At 36.9% G+C, this 13,743-nt stretch overlaps 1 protein-coding gene across 2 annotated transcripts; it reads right to left on the bottom strand.

Moving 5' to 3' along the window:
• Positions 1 to 221: 221 nt before the first annotated feature.
• Positions 222 to 10,960, bottom strand: LOC121315330 (brain and acute leukemia cytoplasmic protein-like). Of its 2 annotated transcripts, XM_041249364.1 has the most exons (4): positions 10,696 to 10,960; positions 7,653 to 7,856; positions 1,421 to 1,602; positions 222 to 543 (listed from the first exon to the last, which is right to left on the bottom strand). In XM_041249364.1, the coding sequence occupies exons 2-4, from the start codon at positions 7,825 to 7,827 to the stop codon at positions 442 to 444; spliced, it is 459 nt and encodes a 152-aa protein (XP_041105298.1). In that variant the 5' UTR covers positions 7,828 to 7,856; positions 10,696 to 10,960; the 3' UTR covers positions 222 to 441. The 2 variants fall into 2 exon arrangements, with proteins under 2 accessions (XP_041105298.1, XP_041105299.1); XM_041249365.1 differs by lacking the exon at positions 10,696 to 10,960 and having other exon boundaries at positions 7,653 to 8,172.
• Positions 10,961 to 13,743: the final 2,783 nt, after the last annotated feature.

Genomic DNA, 13,743 nt, shown 5'->3' with positions numbered 1-13,743 from the left:
CGATGACTTTTGTTAGCATCCTCATCTTTGGCTCAGTACACATAACTCCGGTCATGGTCAAATATCACACGACATAGGTATCGTTCAATGATTCAAATCTGTAGCATTTTCATATACAGTACACATTGGTTTTAACAGACTGATAAAATGAAACAATATTGTTTGCACATTATTTATACATTATGTTTGCAGTTTATTTTATAATTCACATTTTCCCCACTCAATAAGCAATACAAAAAAGCCCCTCCTGCCCAGCTTATCGCTTCTAGAACATCTTTACCCCAGGCAGTGTAGTATCTAAAATGCTGAAACGAAGGTCATGTTTTAAAATACAAATCTCTTTCCCACACACTTTATCCAATGTGGCACAGGTTCAGTATTTTCACTTCAGCAAGTTGCCGCCTGCCTCCTCTTTGGCCCTCTCTCCAGGTTTAATCAATTCTATTTCTCTGTGATATTCCCTGTCTTGTCTATCTGGCGGATGCTCTGTGTGACTGTGATTGTCACTTGCTTGGTTGACATTCTGTTGGCTTGCCATTTAGTCTGTGGAAGTAATACAAATACAAGTTACTGGGTAAGTGAACAAGTGGACTTTCTGTCTACTTGTAATAAAAGACACGTCATGACATTCATTCAAGAACCACAGTCAATAAAATATATTTACTGGATAAAGCCTGTTTTGTAAAATGGCTCTTTGAGAACGTGACGGTGGATTGATTTTTAAACATTTTATTATTCTGTTCATTATCGAAACAGATTATTATCAAAAATACTATATTATGACATTACAAAGTGTCCGACAGTAGCTTCAAGCTTTGATTTTTTTTTTTAAATGTCTCTTGAATTTTTATGATATTTGCAATCAATCTGAGTTGATGATACTGCAATTACACACCTCAAATTCTGTGGGGTTTTAAAGCTGTTTTAAAGAGTAAGTAGCAAGGTTCCGAAAAATACAGCGTTACACGTTGTTACAACTGTTAAAAATAATGCACCTGTAATTCCTCTTTGTATTGTTAACATCCTGACAACTTGTTAAACTTACACCTTTAAAGTCTGTTTCAAAGTTGTTTTCAAAATGTCTGCTCTAGTGCACTGATAGTGTAAGGATTATCGCCCACATTGTCAAACAGGTAATACAGCTATAATGATCCATGACGTGGTATGGAAAAGAAAAGGCAGTGATTTTTTTTTTTTTTTTTTTTTTTTTTCCCTGCAGTGATTTAGAGGACAGATCTCAAACCCCAGTGCACTAGAGTGGCCATTTTCAAAATAGCTTTGAAACAGACTTTAAAGTTACAAGTTACAAGTTATAAAGTTATATATATATATAAACTTCGGCAGATCTAGCCTACATTACATATGTCTACGGCAGGGAACTAGAGCATAATCAAAATGGAAGAGGCAAAATGGAAGACACCTCCTCAGTTCTGAGCACGCTCCTCTTCTGCACCGTGGTACCCAAGGACTGCAGTGCCGTCTGCTGTTTGTCCTGAGACGCTGTGCTCCTGCTGGCCGGTTTGGTCTCATTTAACACAGGGTCAGACACCTTCAAATAGGCCTGGGCTGGAGCGGGAAGACCGTCGTCAAAGAAATCAGCAACTGTTGCCAAAAAAATACAAAAAAAAGGATATATGCAGCTTTATATTGATCTCCATATTCATTATTCATCAGTAGAAACTGACTATATTGATGACATGGTATGAAATAATACTTCCACCCAATTCTGTTATAGATGCCTATTATAATATATTCATACACTACACACACTTCATTCCTGTCAGGAACCAACCAGGTGACTCCTCTATGCTTTCAGCAAGTAACATTTTTTGACCTAGGATGTGCAACTGTATCAGATTTCCAGTGAGAATTACCACCCTATCCTAGTACCACATGTCAAGTTTTTAAATGAAAATACAGGTTTCTATAACATGTGTTTCTTTCAAAACTGTGCATTTGACACCTATGAAGCTAATGGAAGGGCACAACAATGATTTTGTTAGCTACAAAACTCCAGCTGAGCTGACTATAAAGCGAAATCGCTGCTTATTGAGCTTCTCTGCAAGTAATTTTAGTGGAGAAGCAGCGCCTGTATTATTCTGTCTACAGATAGCTTGTCTTAAGTCAACCATGTGCTTTGTGCGACAGTGGTTTCACCATGACATGGCAAAGTGATGGACAATGCTGAGCTGTATATCGCTGGTAATCAACAGAATTTCAGCTAACAGAAGGATGGTTCTGAAGGAGACTGGCTAGTTGATATCTGAATGTAATGTTCAAGTTTTTTCATTTCTTTTACATTTAAAAAGGTACCTACCTTGTTCTTTAAAACACACTTCTATACCTCTTTTTGGTTCTATATGCAAATATTTCAAATACAACACTATAAACTGCTGCATCCTGGTACCTCATTTAGTTTGAACTACAACACATGAAGTGATTAGGTACCAGGAAGCATCAGCCACTATATATCTATAGTGCAGTGTTGCCTTTGTAAATCTGCGTACTCTATACTTATGGGATAATGGCATTGCTGTGGTGTATTACAAGGTTAAAATGTAACTCCCAGGTCAATAAAGCTTGAGACTGGTGTTCGAGGGCATTATGTGACTGTTGCATTTTTACTGAGGAGCACAGCAATGGCATTGTCACTATTACACTACAACTTTAAAGTTATGTATTTCTCTACCTCTGCTCATCAGCACCTGTAGTCCGCTGAAAGAGTGAACTTTTTGAGAGGACGTCTGAGAAGAGTTTCAGAAGTAAGCAATGGTTTTAGAACAGGTATCGTTAATTAGTGTCATCTTTTCCATTATTGAGTGATAACGGAACGGCTGACCTCCATAGATTAAAACAGAAGATCATCGTCCGGTTTGGTATATAATGAAGTATAAAATACATGCTTCAGCAGGAGAACCAGAGATAATATTGCTTGCTTGCCGTCTATGTGTCTGTAACTTTTTGTGGAATGCCATAATGAATGTATTTTTGAGACATTTTGGTTTTTAGAAGTGAACCATTACTTTGTAATACACTTTTATTTTTACAAGTATGGCATTGAACTCTTAATTCAAGACGCTGGTATTGTTGGTATATGTTAAATAGCTTGGGGTAACATACTAATATGAACCTGCAAATCCACAGGAATGATATATGTCTTTCCCAATTCCTACTGTTCCTACCTGCCATGTTACATGGACTTACAGCCTTTTTAGCTGGCATACTGAACTTTGTCAAGTGACTCAGGAACCACCCTTGTAGTTAAAAGGCTTTAAAACTGATACTTTGATCTATGCTTGACGTATCCATGGCAACCCTATTGCAGTAAGTACCCATGGCAACAAGATTCCCTTGGAAATAGCATGCGTAGCCAGTACACCTTTTTTTTTTCTTCTGCCTCTTCAAAGATGCTTCAATTTATAACCCTAAATTACAAATGTTTAGAGATAAAGCACCCAAGATGTTTTTTTCATGCTCTAGATTCCCAGGTAATGATTTTATAATAGTGGTAAATGCTTATAGAGTGTTCCCTCAATAAATTTGCTAGATTTGTTAATTCACTGTTAGGCCATAGTGCATGTTTTCTGTATAAGTCATCTTTCACTTATTCACTGTTTTCAATATTTGCTTAAGTTAGATAGCAAAATAAACAGGAGTACTGTTGTACACTTTTACCAGTTGCTGTTGTTCAAGGATTTTGGACCACTATCAAGAACTTTTGTGCAGTAAAATGCAAATAAGTCTCTTAAGCTCATAAAAATCCAGCCTTTGAAACTGTAACAACCTTTTTATTTTTGGTGGAATAAACAGCACATGGTTCAATTTGAACAGCATCCTAATGTTCCTGTATACATCTACCGGTCACTATACCCTGCCTCTGCTCCAAGAAGCCTGTGACTGCTGGTCTGCAGCTACGGTAGAAGTGCCAGGCGCAGAATAAGCTTAAAACACACACACACACATTATAATGAAACGTGGATGTCTTGTAATATTATAAACATTCAAACAAAAGTCTTTACTTAAAGCAATATGTTACATTTATGTTGTTTGTTAACTATATCCATTACAATTGATGCTAACAATGCATTCCAGTTCTGTGCGGTGGAAGAAGAGGTGGAGCTCTGTTGTTCCTGGGACATCTTACTAGAATTATAGAAAGAAAATACGACTAATATTACTACTACTCATAATAATAATAATAATAAATAATAATAATAATAATAATAATAATAATAATAATAATAATTAAAACTGACAGGCAGTTTTACGGCTCCCAAACCCCAGTATTAGTACCCGTCTAAGCGTGTTTAGTTCTCAATGTGCCAAGCTTAAAATCAGCAACTTCAACTGTTCCACTGAAGAAGATTTTGAAAGTTTATTTTTTTCAAACGCACAAATGCCATTTTTGAAAATGTAAGTTTGATCGACACAGGCACGATGGTTTTCAAGTTTGGAGTTAATCAAGTGAACCATTTTTAAACTTAAGCAGTTTTAAATATAAGAAGAAAATGTAGGAGTGGCAGCCATATTGTTTCACGAAACATAATCATTTTTATATATTTGTATTCCACTGTCACCAGAACGATGCCTACCAAGTTTGGAGTCTGTTGGTTAGACAGTTTTGAAATAAAAGCAGTTTGCTCTTTAGGGCGCGTTTCAGTGAAATTTGTGGCAGCCATTTTAAAGCGATTGATCTGACACTTGGCATACATCATAAGCATCCAAACCCGCATCAAGTTTGCGAAGCAGAAGTTTCTGCGATAAATTTTAATGTCTAAATGGCTGCCACAAACTCTAGCGAAACACGCCCTTAACAGCAAACTGCTGCTATTTGAACAACAAACTCCAAACGTGGTAGTTATTGTCCCAGTAACAATGGAATACAAATATGTCAAAATGGTTATGTTTTATAAAACAAGATGGCCGCCAGGTGTATGTTTATGTCTGAAATTTAAAACTGCCTCAGTTGACAAACGGTTTACTTGACTAACTCGAAACTTCACAAGCATCATCCTTGACACTAGCAATACAACTGACTTTTAAGAAACTCACATTAAACAAGATGGCTGCCTGGCACATTTTTGAAAAAAAAAAAACTTTCAAAATCTTCTGTGGAACTATTGAAGTTGCTGATTTTAAACTTGGCACATTGAGAACTAAACACATTTAGACGGGTACTGATACTAGGGCTTGGGAGCCGTAAAACTGCCTGGCAGTTCTAGCTATTATTATTTTTATTATTATTACTGTAGTATTAAACGCTTATTGCAACCCCTAAAAAGTCTGATGCTTTTGATCAGTTCTCATGTCCACCATGTTTTCTTCAATCCTTGCTAAGTGATCATTAATTATGCTGATAAATTATGATCAATAATCGCATGATTTGTTCCTCTCTTCCTGTACATGTTGTAGCTAACAAACTAAGCCTATATACCTTTTGCCCACTTCCATTTTCTATGTAAGTCATAAATGTCCAGTTATGGTAAACAAGTATTTTAAAATATGATATCTGGTACTCCACTACTGACTGACATGCTAAGACCCAAAAGACACTGGAAGTGCAAGTATAACTGTGGCAGAGTGGTTGCAGTGAGCAGGTGTGTGGTGATGTCATGGACCAGGAAGTATGACAAAACAAAAAGGTACAGGGCTGAAACTAAGGCACATTGGCGCTCAGTGTTTTATTAATTAAACAAAATACACAAAACAAAACGGCACAAGGGCCAAAACAAAAGACACACAGAACAAAAGTATATATAAGTATGTATTACTATAGCAATTGTTATATCCCATTCACGCACTCACGTCTTTTCTCTCCTCCAACACTCTCTTCTCATGAGCCGGGAATGGGTCTTTTATATCTGTGGCTGGAGCTTTAACTATGCATTAATAAATTACCTCATTAAGGCTCCAGCCACATTCCCACAGGTTTTACTAGGATGGGGAATTTACCCCCATCCATGCTAGCTACATTTTACGAGACCATTTTTTTCGCCGGTCTCCAATAATAATAATAATAATAATAATAATAATAATAATAATAATAAAATAATAATAATAATAATAATACGGACGGCTTCATCCGCCTTCATACAAATACATTATATATGAATAATAATATAATACAAATACAAATTGAATACATACATAAATAAGTAACTAAATAGGCACAAGCGGAGGGCTCCCTGTCACAATAACATATTTTCCTTTATGTGAAAAATAAAAACGTAAACTTCATTTAACCTAATGTAGTAATAGATATCAGGTTTTAAAATGAAAATACACATTTGCAATAATGTGTGTCTTTAAAAACTGCACATTTGAGACTTATGAAGCTGATAGAAGAGAAAAATACATATGATTTATGGAATTATTTCGTTAGCTGCGATCACTTTAAGACAATCGTGATCATTGTGTCTCATACCACAAAGGAATGAATATCCATGCAAAATATATGTGCTTCATCATCTCCGCATTCTTAAAACAAAAGGAATTGGACTACTACAGCTGCCTATTTTAATTTCCAAAAGCCTTTGGAATTTTGTCTGTAAGGTACATTAAGGTGTCACTTTTATGAATAGCCTATTACTAAGTCAATCATGAATGCTGTCACTATATATTGCATCTCAGTGCACCATTTGAGGTATACAGCTATGGACACTAAAGAATTAACAAATGTTGCTTCATAAAGTCTAATGAAACCTGCTGAATAAGGTTATGGTAACATACAGAATTACATACAACTTGTAGTTTTCCATACAAAAAAACTGACAGAAATTGAAAAATGTGACATTTTGAAATCTAACATGAAATACTGTACTACTATTATTGCTTCTGTTAGACTTTTGCAATATAATTTTGTACTTTAAATTAAAAAAAATATATCTATATATATATATATATATATATATATATATATATATATATATATATATATATATATATATATATATATATATATTATGTATTATTTTTTGTTATGTCTGAATCCTAAAATTCTAGGTGATGCAGAACTTTTGGCCAAATCTGTAGTATACAGATGCAGCTGAAAGCCTGGGTCAACCCCCTATTTATTCAGCTCTAATAATTATTTTTGTTTGGTTCTTACTCATCTTCAATGAAAGAGAAGAAAGGCAACTCTTTAACTAGAAAAGTATACCTACTACTTTCACACAATTAAGTTATTTACAAGTTAAGACATGTACTCTTGTTGATTAAACTAGAAAAAAATGTATTATAATGGATTGAAATAAAGGCTTCAGTTGAACAGGGTTTTTTTTTTTTTTAATCATTTTAGGTGCTTTACTGGTCTTGTTCCAACTGTTTTTAATTATTTAATTGAACCAAGTAACCTTACATCCGCTGGAGTTACCCACCCCTGGTCTACTGTGTATTTATTAGTTCTCAGCAGTCTGATGAATCTTTGTATTTATTTACCAACAGCACTACATACTATCTTTGCTTGAAGACATTAAAAAAGTACTCTATCGAAATTTTAAGTGCCTTTTAATAATCCTATATATATACCACCATTTCATATTTTTTGTCAAAGATGACCCCAGAAGTAGAGCAACGAAACAAAAACAACTGGACTTCTACCTGAGTCAATACAATCCTACAGAAAACAAGCAAGGAAGAAATAAAGTGCTAACCAGACTTCATGGTGTTCTTCTCTGACTCAGAGGAGTTCTCAGAGGGGATGTTCTGAATGGAGGAGAGCGGAACGTCCGTGTCAGTGCTGGTTAGCCAGGTGGACTCGGTCTCCTTGGTCCAGCTCTCCAGGTATCTGGGTTCAAGAGCGTCTGTCCTGCTCCCTCCACAGCCCATGCTGGCTCAAAGAGTCAAGTGGGTGAGAGCTTGCAGGACACAGGCAGAATGGGACAAAGAAATGTGAAACTGTGGCGACGTGCCAAATCACAACTTCATACAACCACTTGAAGGGTAAAGGTCTTGTATAATGTGACTTCACAACCCTTTACCAAATACAGTATTTAAGGAATTGCATGTTATATCTTGGTTTGCATGGTCGATTAAGCAATTTGCACGTTTGACATCCACAGTTCTCTGGTGGTGAGGATCAGTGATATTTTGTTAACAACCTTAGTTCTGCAGCATTTTTGTTTTGCTATTTTAATTACGAAGTCTTCAGACAGACAGTAAAATCATTTTCATTCTAATCGCATTCATATTTGCTGAAAAGTGTACACACATGTCTTGAAGTTCTGCTTGCAAGATTCGCACTGTAATTGGAAATTTTAATAATGACATTTTAATCCAGCTGCTCACTGCCTCCCATGTTCAGAACATGGCAAGTCTCCGCAATCATCTTCCTGCAAACAGAGATCAGTATTAAATGAAAACAGGCTGATCAGAAACACTGCACAATATACCGGTATGTAATATATATAATAGTCCTGTTTCAACTGATACTATACACTGAAAAATGGACCTGCATTCTACTCTGATGCATAAGCAATGCACCATATGAAAAAAAAAAAAAAGAACATAATCACAAAATACTTTTAAATTGCCTGGTACATTGTATCTCTTTGATTCTTGTAAACTAGACTGTCAGGTGTAGCAGGCATTGTTGTGTGATGCACAACTGATTCTGTGGATGACATTTAAAGCTCTATAATAACCACACTTGTAGAGGAGTCTGGCTCTTGTATATAGTGCTTAAAACACTGCTTAAAATATGTCAAGTGCAAAAAGATTTTAGGATCACCACCGTGGGTTAAAAACAGTCCTCAACCCTACAAGCTTAACGGCAGTAACTGCTTATTATTATATATGAACCATTTCCATGAGGGTACACTACAAAATTTTGGCATTTAGTGAACCACCCTGCACATGGACCATCTTATTTGAAGCCCTCTTTCCAATCACTAGGTCATTAGTTAGTGTTTATTCTGAAACTTACTTCCACATCAAGCAAATAATAATACTGTTATTCTTAAAATAAATATTAGCAGAGGAACAGGGGTTATATCCCTGGAACAAGGAAAAAACTGATCTATTCAAATCTTGGGCCGGGAAGAAAATGGTGCTTTCATTATGTATAAATAAAGCCACACAGTGTGATTAACTCCAGCAGTGGACTGTTGAGTGATACAAATACATGAATGTCTGGTCTGCCGTAACTAATTCAATACCATACTGAAAATTAACATCATTACATCTAGACCTACACACAATGAGATTCAATGGTGCCTTATGCTATACCAAAAAAAAAAAAAAAAATTCGGCATGTTTACACTCGGTCTTACTACATTAAACCAGAATAAAAATGAGTTATAGACTCCACGGCAAAGGACGCGTTACTGCCTCCACACACAATGTATCACAACTGGTATTGAAGATTAGAAACGGTAAACACATTTCCAAAACAACTTCTTTCACATTAAGTCTTCCCAACGCATTTATTTTGCATCTGTTCATTAATAATTAATGTACAATGAATCAACAAAACAAGCAATACATTCATAAACCAATCTTCTACTTAGCTTGTTCAACTAGCCAACATATTGGATCTGCTTTGTTTCTTCACAACTGCCAGTTCCAAGATTGATTGGACCCAAAGTGGTTACTTACATTCATTCATTCGCTTATCAACTGTGATCGCTTTTATCTATCGCATTCAACAACATCAGTCATTAAATGTGGGAAACATGCAGCTGGCTTATGAAAGTAATCATTTCCACATGTAAACAACACAAATAAAATGTTTATCTATACAGATACTGGTGTACCCATGCGATGCATGCCTCAAGCTTATACAGATTGTGTCAATCTGTATCTAACCTGAATTATATTGCCGTGCCAAGCTTAATGCGTTTGTACTTTGTTACTGCCGTTCGCAAAAAACATGCGGGTACATTCACTACATGTCTCTACATGTAATTACTATGTACAAATATTGACAACATGCAGTCAGCACATGCTTCTGTTATTGTGAGGATGGAACTCCGCACATTATCAACATGCTTTAAACCACAAAAAAAAAAAAAAAAAAAAAAAATAATAATAATTTTGTTGTACAATAATCAACAATAAAGTAAAATGGGGTATAATATAACAAGTGTAATGAACGTATTTTGAAAAATATACTGCAGTATTATAACTTTAAATGTAGTATTTTGAATTTTGGTGCGGTTATAATTAAAAAAGACTGGTAGGGTTGCCCTAGATTAGCCTGATCATTACTTAATCCCTTCAATTTTTTACCAGATCCAGTGCACACACTGGGCTGCACTGTAGCTCGCAAATTATATTCATAACCTCCAGGTGCTGCAAGTAGATGCTGGATATTACTGGTTTAACGCAGTGCGGAAGGTATTTTGAAGGTGTTAGCTGTGACTTTTGAATGCTTCACTTTAAGGTTTTGTTTTTTCAGCAGATACTTAAACCCAGAGGTCGGCACCACTAAATTGCGCGACGGACACTTAACAAAATTACCGGACTCAGTGACGGACATTGGGGGTGTATAGCAAACAGCAGAGCACAGTCCGATTTAAAGCACATTCTCCCATATATATATAGAGGAGCTAAGCGCACGAATATCAATGAAGAGCAGCACAGCTGTGTATAGCTACAGTAGTTATCTAGTCATGATGATGAATAATAATAATAATAATAATAATAATAATAATAATAATAATAATAATAATAATAATAATAATAAATTCAACTCACTTAGTGTTTTTGAATGCACCTTGCCGCCGCCGCAGCTACGTCGAAGTCCTTTGTGCTTGTTGTTGCAGTTGCAATACGTAGACATGCATCAACACGACCGTTCTCAAGGCGATTCCTTGTGGATGTTTTAATTGAGTTCATGTGGCTGAAGCCTCGTTCGCAGCAACAGGTGTCTGGGCTCAGTGTCAGTAAAAGACGTGACAGCCTTGAAGTTCACTGTATTCATTCTCACTACTTGACTTAAACAAAATACACCATAATTTGGTAACGTCACTGCCACAGCAGTCTGAGTTGAAAAGTGTCTTCACAGCCTCATCCTCGCAGTACAATGTATATTGTATTTCAACTTTGCGGGGGTTAATGTGCTTTATAAATCTTGCAGCAAGTTTTTGAATTTCTGAGACTGGTGGTTTTTGGTTGCAGGGGTCCAGATAAAGCATGCATTCCACCAGCTTTTTTTCAGGAAACCTGGACTTGAATGCCTGCTCAAGTTTTTTTTTTCATTCAGTGAACGTTGCTTTAACCTTAGCAATCCCCGTTTCTGGCAAGTAGTGCTGCTCCTCACACTCCCTCAGTATCTCTGTGACCTTGGCACTAGGGATAGACAGGTCGCTTGGAGTTATGAAAGATCCCCATGTAGAATCCCCATTTGAAGGCTGTTTAAACGGCTTCAAAATTACCTTGCAGTATTTCTCCAGAGAACAGTATGCGTTGTATAGATCTGAGTTCTCTTTCCGCAGCGCTACATTCATTGATGCGAGAAGTGGCAAAACCCAATTCAAGAAACTTAGATATAGAATGAATTTAGGAGATTATAGCATGTCATGGATATACTGGCAATTTGTTCTATAACTCGGTGACCCATTCCCAAATGCCTCTCTCTCAAAGTATTGCACTAGAATCCCGCAGTAATTCAAACCTCTCAACGCAGGGAGCCAAACTTAAACAGCGAATTTTTTTGTAGTTAACCAGATTTGAGTATTCCTCTTCATTCAGCTCACAGATCTGTCTAAACTCCCTTTTTCTTGCAGCCCCACTGAAATGTCTCAGTGTCACTTTGATCGTGTCTTCCACAAAGTCAGGTATGACTGATTCGGCGTCTTTAGCCATTAAGACTTGTCGATGAGTCATACAGTGCTGGACAAATAAATCGCCATAGCGATCTTTCATCGCCTTGAAACACTTTCACGTTGGGCTAGCATTACCGATGCCCCGTCCGATGTAAATCCCACATTTTTCTCTACAGGGTACTTGTTTCGGCCATTTTCCAAACAACCAACGATGGCTTCACTCAGATTTTGTGCATTTAAAAGCTCGGTTATATCAATTAAGCTGAAAAACTCAGAGCGAATTTCACCTGCGTCAACATTCACACAACGATGAGAAATTATTATTTGACGCTTGTCACTGTGGTCAGTGCTCTTGTCGCACATTAAGTTTACAAACGGTGCATCTACTGCCGCTTGAACAGTTTCACTGTAAAGACAGCCACCTAAATCCTCAGTTCTTTCTTGACAGTTTTTGCCTGCAATGCAGTCTTTGAAAAGGAACAGAGTTTGGGTCAATTTTTTCAGCCATTTATTTGAAAACGACGCCTGCTGTAAATGGCAGTTTGGCTTTTGCTAAACTACAGGCAAGGCAAAGATCATTCTGTGCATCTTTGAGATTGTGGTTAACAAAGTCGGTCATTGACTTTCCCTGGCCTCCTCTGTTGGCTTTGGCCTCCTTGATGAATCTATCCTTCTCTACACTCGACATGTTTGAAGTCTTTGATATTTTATTGCACCATTTTTCAGCATGGTCGCGAACTACTGTGGACTTGATTTGATTCATTGTTTGGCCACATCTTGCGCACTCCATAAAATAATCTGTGGGTCTTTCAAAAATTAAATACTCTCTTTCCCAAGCTGGGTTGAACGATCTTTTTTTTTTTTTTTTAAATTTCTACACCATGTTTTTTTTTCAATGTTAAGAAAAAGAAAACAGTGCACAACGTGAACATAACTAACGCTTAATCAGATTGTACAACAAGGCTTCAGTAGGCGGTTCACTGTCCTCAAGATTCTGCAGTAACCATAGTTACGGTAGAATATTGTCATTGTCAGTTTACAGGGAGAAGCTGAGGCCAAATCTAGCCTGTTCACATCGCAATTGCAATATGTACATAGATAAAAAATTTTTCAACAGAGATTGTAAATCGCATGTTTTTTAAATAAATTACCACGGACCTCAAACTTTTTATCACGGACACTGGTGTCCGTGTACGGACACCTTGCCGATCCCTGCTTAAACCTATGTAAACAAACCGTGATCGAATGGAATAAACAGTAAACGGTAAATAGCCTATCACAGAAGAGCATGTCTTAATATATTTGTGGGTCTTGGGTAACCTGTGATTACTGTTAAATAAATGCAAAACGCATTACATTTTAAAAAGGAGGTTTATTGAAAGGTCGTTTTATATATTTGAACATACATGGAGCACAATGGTTTATAAACTACCAACAAGCGCTCTAGACACATACACATTTCTATGTATAGTGTAGCGCAGTTCGGGGGGAGGGGCATGTAGCTGGGGACTCTAATTAGTCTCGTCTAAATTCCCTTTCAGCCATGATCACCTGCACTCCCGCTGTCTAGTGTTTTCGTTGCAAACACTCAGACACCGACATTTGTTCTTCAGCTTGACGTCTTTGCTAATATCTAAAGTTCGTTGTCTCGCTCCTTTCACTGCAGGTCATTACTCTGCCAAGATATTCTCAATTATTTTCCTACTTGCTCTGGTGATTCTTCTTATCATTCAGCTTCTCTAGTTGGCTGCAGAAGCACAAACGTTAGTATTTCGTATTCCATCCAGTCTGTACTGCAACTCTTTCACCGGCGCCTCACAGACCATGGTTTCCACCATCGTGTGTCTGCGGGAGTGGTAAGTTGCCATGGTGACCAGGCAGCTTCATCAGGCAATAGGAGCCTGTGCCTCTGTACTGCAATATTCTGGCTGCTGCTGCTGCGCTTTTGCAAAGTGAGAGCGAATTCAACACACCAAAT

Source organism: Polyodon spathula, chromosome 5 (genome assembly GCF_017654505.1).
Source record: "Polyodon spathula isolate WHYD16114869_AA chromosome 5, ASM1765450v1, whole genome shotgun sequence".
Taxonomy (NCBI): Eukaryota; Metazoa; Chordata; class Actinopteri; order Acipenseriformes; family Polyodontidae; genus Polyodon; species Polyodon spathula.
The sequence above is the reverse complement of the archived record's forward strand: the minus strand, read 5'-3'. Positions and strand labels throughout refer to the sequence as shown.

What these genes read in the sequence shown, in the direction of transcription:
- LOC121315330 (XM_041249364.1), bottom strand. Translation starts at nt 7,827, where the DNA reads ATGGGCTGTGGAGGGAGCAGGACAGACGCTCTTGAACCCAGATACCTG. An exon ending in GAAGAACACCATGAAGTCTG is followed by an intron (nt 1,603 to 7,652) that starts GTTAGCACTTTA and finishes TTTTGGCAACAG; the next exon opens with TTGCTGATTTCTTTGACGAC. An exon ending in GCGTGCTCAGAACTGAGGAG is followed by an intron (nt 544 to 1,420) that starts GTGTCTTCCATT and finishes TTACTTCCACAG; the next exon opens with ACTAAATGGCAAGCCAACAG.